General features: G+C 41.4%; 1 protein-coding gene across 1 annotated transcript; it reads left to right on the plus strand.

Moving 5' to 3' along the window:
* The first annotated feature begins 435 nt into the window (after positions 1–435).
* Positions 436–5,960, plus strand: FKBP14 (FKBP prolyl isomerase 14). Its single transcript, XM_033166359.1, has 4 exons — positions 436–753; positions 2,644–2,795; positions 3,530–3,657; positions 5,722–5,960. The coding sequence occupies exons 1-4, from the start codon at positions 497–499 to the stop codon at positions 5,878–5,880; spliced, it is 696 nt and encodes a 231-aa protein (XP_033022250.1). The 5' UTR covers positions 436–496; the 3' UTR covers positions 5,881–5,960.
* The last annotated feature ends 1,936 nt before the right edge of the window (positions 5,961–7,896 follow it).

The following is a 7,896-nucleotide window of genomic DNA, read 5'->3' on the forward strand; positions in this document are numbered from 1 at the left end:
GCAGCCAATCGCCGCTCGCAGCGGCTTGGGAGGGTGTGTTTTGTTTGTTTCAATGTATCGTTTTGAATACTGGCAGTTCCGTGGCCCAATGGAACGGCGACGTTGCCTGGACCCTGCCCCTCAGGCTGAGGGAGGAGGAGGGGGGGAATGAATGGACGCGAAATCGTCGCGTTCTGGGGGCGAGTTTGCCACGTCTTCGGATTCGAGGAGCGGGAATGACGGCCCGGTGGGATGCGCTGGGCTGGCAGGAAGCGGGAGCCCGCCTTCATTCGCGGAGAGCGCTGGGAAAAGCGTGGGCTTCCAAAGTTCGGGAAAGTTGCTGAGAAGCGAAGCTTGCATGGAGTGGCTGCTCCAGAAAATTAAAAATTAAAAAACCCAGTGCTCTGAAAATAAGATAAAATCGCCTCTACGAAATCTGCTGCAAAAAATATTCAGCGTGCTGGGGCCATTTAGTATTGTGTCCGAATGTCTCCCCGTCTTCTTGTTTTTAAGGGAAATGCGCACGTTGCGTTTTAAACTAAAAGATTGCACACACGCTGCACACACGGCGGTAAACATGAAAGGTGCCTTTTGGACTCTCCTTGCCTTTGCGTTCGTGGCTTTGGGGGCTGCGGGTCTCATCCCAGAACCAGAAGTGGAGATCGAAGTGCTCCAGAAACCCTTCATTTGCAAGAGGAAGACGAAGCCGGGAGACATGATGTTGGTGCACTACGAAGGCTATTTGGGGAATGATGGCTCGCTCTTTCATTCTACGTGAGTATACCTACCTCAACACACGTACACAGACTATGATGTATGTGCAATGTATGGTGGGAAACTACATCTGAATTCTTTTGTATTAGACTCTGTAAAACTGCAGGATGCATGAAATCCCATGGTAGGTTGTTGGGCCTGATGCTGTGGAACAGCAATGGCCCACGCTCCCTGGCCATTCGTTGGCCTTGTGGGCTGGGGTTGATGGGAGTTGTAGTCCAACATGACTGTATTGTGTGGTTAATTTTCAATGCAGCATCTGGGGGAAGGGGCACAGGTCAGCCACATTCTTTTCACTAATAATAATAAAAATGATACATTTAAATTTACCCTTTCCCCAAGTAGCTCAGGCGTACTTGGTTCTCTTGCTGCCCCTATTTTCATAACATCTGAACAGCTCAGTTGGTAGAGCATGAGACTCTTAATCTCAGGGTTGTGGGTTCAAATTGAGTTGATTTCTGTTGGAAGCTGCCCAGAGTGGCTGGGGAAATCCAGCCAGATGGGCAGGGTACAGATAATAAATATTATTATTATTATTATTATTATTATTATTATTATCAAATTCCACGTTGGGCGAAAGATTCTTGCATTTCAGGGTGTTAGACTAGATGACTCTTAACGGTCCATTCTAACCCTGCAGTTCTAATAAATCTATGAAACAACAAGCCTGTGAGGTAGGTTCTTAATAGGGATTGGCCAGATTCATGGAGCATAGCTCTATTGATAGTTGCTTATCACAGTGGTCATATTCTTATTTTGCTGTCGGGGTGTAGTATGCCTATATATATACCAGTTGCTGGGAATCAAAAGTGAGTCGAGTGTTAGGTTTGTGTCCTGCTTACTGGTTTTTATAGACATCTGGTTGTTTATTGTGAGAATGTGGTGCTAGACTAGGTAAGCTTTTGATCTGATCCATCAGAACTCTTCTTACATAGGTGTGGCTGAGAGAAAGATGCTGGTCCCAGTTTGCACAGTGAACTGTGTGGCTGAGAACCCAGAATCTTCGTGGTCCTAGTCCAGAAATCTTAACCCATAGGTCAGGCTTCCTCAGCTTCGGCCCTCCAGATGTTTTTGGCCTACAACTCCCATGATCCCCCTAGCTAGCAGGACAAGTGGTCAGGAATGATGGGAATTGTAGTCTCAAAACATCTGGAGGGCTGAGGTTGAGGAAGCCATTTGCTGTTGGGCCACCATGCAGCTCTTCTTGATTTGATGAAATCTGTCTTAGAAATGAAATACAGTAATTCTAAAAATAATCTGATTACGTCATTTTCAGATGGTGCATACATGTGCTTGCAACGGGCATCATCTTAGAACATCCCCCCCCACCCTAAGGCCTATTTATTTATTTATTTGCAAGAATTTTTATTCGCCCTCAGCACAACATAAATCAGTAGATCAGATTAATACATCACCATAGCTGGATCACCCATCAGGGAAAGGCGTCATGAAGAGGTAAGTTTTTGAAACAAGTGCCTACATGCCAATCCTGTATACACCCGCCTTATGTTTGTTGGATGCAGGTGTTCTTAGTAGATAAAAGACAAGCCTTGAGAGTCTATAGCTGCGCCAGGAGTGTCTCCTAGTACTTTCTGCCCCAGGCAAATTTTTAATTAAAGCACAATTAAATATATAGAGTGATTCGTCCTTCAAAAGGCTGCATCCATGTGGTTGCAACAATGGACTATCTCGCTGTGTTAGTCCTTTGAAAGTATTGGACCCCTGGATCTTAAGTAGGTCTTTTTGGCTTGCTTCCTAGAAATTATCCTGCTGATCAATGGCACCTGCAAAGGCCCTTTCCAACTGGCATCTCAAGTGCCAATGATCAGTTTATTGTGACTACAGTATATGGCACCTCACTCAGTAATGTTTCCTGTGTGTTTGTTTCAGCTACAAGCATAACAATGCCCAGCCGACATGGTTTACTCTCGGTATAAGGGAAGTTATCATAGGCTGGGATAAAGGTTTGAAACAGATGTGCGTAGGAGAGAGGCGTAAGCTAACCATTCCTCCATCCCTGGCTTATGGAAAAGAAGGAAAAGGTAATAGTTATGGAGAACTCTCTCCAGGTTCAAGGAATCCTTAACATTATTATTTAATGAAAAAACATTCTGAACATCTTGATCATAGCATGGAATGATTTAGAACATGGGTAGGCGAACTAAGGCCTGGGGCCCGGATCCAGCCCAGTCGCCTTCTAAATCCGGCCCACAGATGGTCTGGGAATCAGCGTGTTTTTACATGAGTAGAATGTGTGCTTTTATTTAAAATGCATCTCTAGGTTATTTGTGGGGCATAGGGATTCGTTCATATTTTCCCTTCAAAATATAGTCCGGCCCCCTGCTGAAAAAGTTTGCTGACCCCTGGTGTAATGCCATGCACATTTACTTTAACAGTGGGGCAGGTCCACTGTCCCTCAGACCTTGTGGGGGGCCAGACTATATTTTGAAAAAGAAGAACAAATTCCTATGCCCCACAAATAACCCAGACATGCATTTTAAATAAAAGCACACATTCTACTCATGTAAAAACACGCTGATTCCCAGACTTGTCCGCGTGCCGGATTTAGAAGGTGATTGGGCCAGATCTGGCCCCCGGGCCTTAGTTTGCCTACCCATGCATTACACCATAAATTCATAGCCACTTATGCAGTTTTCTATTCTTTTGAGCACAGTAGCTAATGAAACAAGACAAGCTGCAGATTCAAACTGACAATGCTTATCTTCTTGGTTACATTTGTAATCTTGTCTCAATGTTTATGTACCATGTTGGGTAGGAAAAATTCCACCTGAGAGCACTTTGATCTTCAACATCGAACTTCTCGAAATCAGGAATGGACCGCGGTCTCACGAGTCCTTTCAACAAATGGATATTAATGATGATTGGAAGCTTTCCAGAGAAGAGGTGAAAAGGCTAATGCATTCTACAATTGTGTGTTAATTTATTTAACAGGAAAATAAAAATTTAGGTTTTGCTTCCCTTGAGGTTATGCTTTGCAACTGTGACATTTGTACGTCTTTACTGTGGTGCAGATTGAGAAATATTACAGTTCCAATTTCCTTTTACACACTCAAAACTCTGGTGCTCTCTGCACCTTTTCAGTAAGTATTTGTAGTACAAAGGCTACTTGTGCCCGCCTTTCTGAGTGGCAAAGAAAGGGACATTATTTCTAAGATTTTACAAATAACACAGCAGGGGGAAAAATCATCTTCACTAAATTAAGTCTGTTTTTGGAAATAATTGCTGCATTACTCTTCTACCGATTGCATCTTCTGGTTTTAGAGTTTCCAAACAAAATTGGAGTTTTCTTTGACAACAGTAATCACAGTGAGGCTGAATCTTTTTGCTTCCATTTTCAGATAACTACAGTTTCATCAACAAATGTCTTTGGTTACTGCTACCTAGGTAGGGTTAGATAAACTGGAGTTCTGGTTATTAATATACCAAAAAACACACACACCAAGAACTCTGGCCAGAAATTTCAATACTAGGACTAAATCCTACTCATGGATTGCAGTCAAATAAAGGTATATATTCTGGTAAGAGTTACAGGCTTGTAAATTCTAACAGAAAAACAGCTTTAAAGTCACATACGTATAATTCGTTACAATGTAGAACATCAGAGGTTTGACTCAACAACAAATGATGTATAAGTCCGTATCCAAAAGTCTTCAAAAGGTCGTTTTGTATGTGGAGCCGGAGTCGAGAGTCGATTCAAAGAAAGAACCCAGGACAGAGCCCTGTTTCGGTATGAACGCCTTCGTCAGCTAATGTGTGAGTTCGTGTTAGTTAGTAAAGTACCAAGTGATTCTATGTTTTTCAAATGTAGCATCTACGTATGAAGCGATCAACGTGTCTCTATGCATATGACTGCAACTCATGAGTAGGATTTATTCCTAGTATTGAAATTTCTGGCCAGAGTTCTTGGTGTGTGTGTGTTTTGGTACCTAAGTAGGGTTGCCATTATGTCCTCCTTTTCCCCAGATACTTCCTCTTTTTCATGGGTAGAGTCGTCATAGCGATCCATAGTTAAAAGTAGAAGTCGGGAAACACTAACGTCTCAAAAAATGAAACTGACCTGTGGAAAATGTAACTTGAAAAAAGAGACGTTGCACATACTTTTGTAAACCAAGAAATCTTTAATAAAAAATACATTTTTTAAAAAAAATGGCAACCCTACCTATGGTTTGTATCTAGAAGGCATCTACCATAATTTGAAGTTGGCATTGTTTCAATCAACCATAGTTAGCAGTAACCACCATTTGTCCAAGTTTGGACGTAACAAGAAACTGTGGTTAATTGAAAATAGAGTCAAAAGCCTCTGATCTCCTTTGCAACCATATTAGGGAGAAGGAGTGTGCAAACCTGAGGCTCACACGTATAAGCTAAATCTCTTTTCTGTGGGACCTTAGCTATGAAATTTGATCATGGAGAAAATCTAAATGGGCACCTTCACTGATCTTCTTTCAAAAGCAACAACTTTGAAATGACATCTTTTTAGAATGCCTACAGAGTTTAAATTGAGATACTGACTAATGGGACTATTGCCCAGGGCTAGTTTCCCCCCAGGTTTATTAAAAGCATAGAATTGTAGAGTTGGAAAGGGGACCCTGAGGTTTGTCTAGTCAAATCCACTGCAGCGCAGGAATCTGTTGATTAAATGCAATGGTTTTTTAAAAAAATTGTTTTGTTGCTATATTAACTGATTTGATGAATCTTACGAACACTGCTTTGTGAGCAGAAAAACAGTGCAGAAGGCTTTAAGATAAAAATAAAATTTGTGTTCAGCCAGTTCCGTAGATTTACAATCCACTTGGGAATGTTATAGCTGTTGCTTTGCACAAATTATTATCACCTGTACTGAACATATTAGAGAGGATGGGCCATTTTACATTGGCTTGCTTTCTCATATCCAACAGATACATAATGATTAAAATGTTATTTTTTTTTTCATGTCTTATTCCATAGGTAAAAGAATACTTGAAGAAAGAATTTGAAAGGCATGGTGCTCCCGTCAATGACAGCCACCATGATTCTTTAGTTGAAAACATATTTGAGAAGGAAGATGAAGACAGCGATGGATTTATATCTGCAAGGGAGTTTGTCTATACACATGATGAGCTATAAAAACGTTTTGAAGCAATTCCCAACGAGAAAGTAATGACTGGCAAACTGACGCTTCAAAATTTATATATATATTCTATTTGGAGTTGCCTGTTACTCCTGGGGGGGGGGGTGGAAGGTGTTGCCCATTTTTCTACTTGAACTCCTATTGATACAAAACATTGAGACTTGTTGTTATAAAGTGGCAACATCTGTTCAAATGATACTTTAGTAGGAAAGCTCTGTGCATTAATTTATTTAGAAAACTATGAAATAAAAAAGTCTCTGTTTATTATTACTGCTTATAAATACACTCCAACACTGTTCTTCCCCTGCCTGCTCTTAAATTCAAACTTTTCTAGCACTTAAGTATTTGGCCTATTTTATTGTGTTCTGTCAAGAAGCTTTTGATTAAAAAAAAACCCCCACAGTATTAATATTATAGTGCATCCCTATGCATATCTGCTCAGGTAAACACCATTGAATTAAATCAAATGGGACTTATTCCTGGTTAAGTGTGCTAATTATTGCCATTGTAGTCACTTGTGAAGTACAGGTGAAACCCGAAAAATTAGAATATCGTGGAAAAGTCCATTTATGTAAGCAATTGTTTTCATTAGCTACTGGAGTTTAATATATGAGATAGACTCCTGACATGCAAAGCGAGATATGTCAAGCCTTTATTTGTTATAATTGTGATGATTATGGTGTACAGCTGATGAAAACCCCAAAGTTGAAATTGTTCATTTGGGGTTCTCATCAGCTGTACGCCATAATCGCCACAATTATAGCAAATAAAGGCTTGACATATCTCGCTTTGTATGTCATGAGTCTATCTCATATATTAGTTTCACCTTTTAAGTTGAATTACTGAAAGAAATGAACCTCTCCACGATATTCTAATTTTTCGAGTTTCACCTATAGGTGTGTGTCTCACTATTTTAATAGTTCCAAATGGCTTGCCTTCCTAAGTACACCTTTGTGCTTAGGATGAAACACACTGACTATATCATTGCAATCTCTTGTGCTATCGTTGCGGTCACACGCGATGCAGCTTTCAATGCTGTCCATACCTGGAGAATTTTTGAGTGATCACACTGCTTCATTTTCATTCAGCAGACATCCTATAGCTTCCTGCTGAAATCTTTTTAACTTTACACCACAAATGTTTTGGTTTATCTTTGGCCCCAAGTTTTGTTGTACTGTAGCCCCCTCCAGACAGCGATAGCCAGATAGCATTGGGGAAGCACAGCAGGACAAACCCACCAGCTGTGCATTATTATCATGTCAAGAACACGTCGTGAAATAAACCTGCAATAAAACACCACAGCCTAGAGGAGCCCACCGTGACTTAAGTATTGGTTGAGTGGAGCTCACTGTATCATCAGGTGCATGGAAGCGTTTCCCTCTGGTAGATACAAAGGATCAAAGACCATGAAATAGAGGTCAGCCACCAGGGCGGGCAATTTTACAAGGCGAAACTTGTGCACATTTCTTCAGTGAGGGGTCTTTAAAATATGTTTTGGGTGTGAGGAGTTCAAACTTGCTATTCTTTGTGTGGCTGGATGACATTTAGCTTGGTAAATCTACGTTTGATTAAAAAAAAACACGTAAACTCTTGGAAAAACCAAAGAAATTTAATGCTACCTTCTGAAAAGGTCAGGTAATGCTATTAAAAAAAAATAGTTTCTCCTTACATGGGTGTGTTTTTAAATACGTATCCCCCCCTCCACTTAATGCATCTGATGAAATGAGCTCTAATCCAAGCTTATCACAATAAATGTGGTCGTCCAAAAATGCCCTGAGACTGCTGCTCTTCATAGGAAACCCTGCAGTGCTCTTCAGAGGGGGGTGCTTCATGGCGGCTCCCGTCGTTCGTTGGGGCTGCAGCAGCTCGAACTCCTCCTAGCCGTCGGGGCGTCACCTCAGACGCCACTCAGTTGCGGGAAGCCGGCGTCCCTCTGTGCATGCTCAGAGGCGCCCTTCTCAGGGTTCCATCACCCAGCTGTGCTTCCGGTAGCCGGAACCCATAGGGCTTCT

The sequence above is a fragment of the Lacerta agilis genome, chromosome 12, assembly GCF_009819535.1.
Source record: "Lacerta agilis isolate rLacAgi1 chromosome 12, rLacAgi1.pri, whole genome shotgun sequence".
In the NCBI taxonomy this organism is placed as follows: Eukaryota; Metazoa; Chordata; class Lepidosauria; order Squamata; family Lacertidae; genus Lacerta; species Lacerta agilis.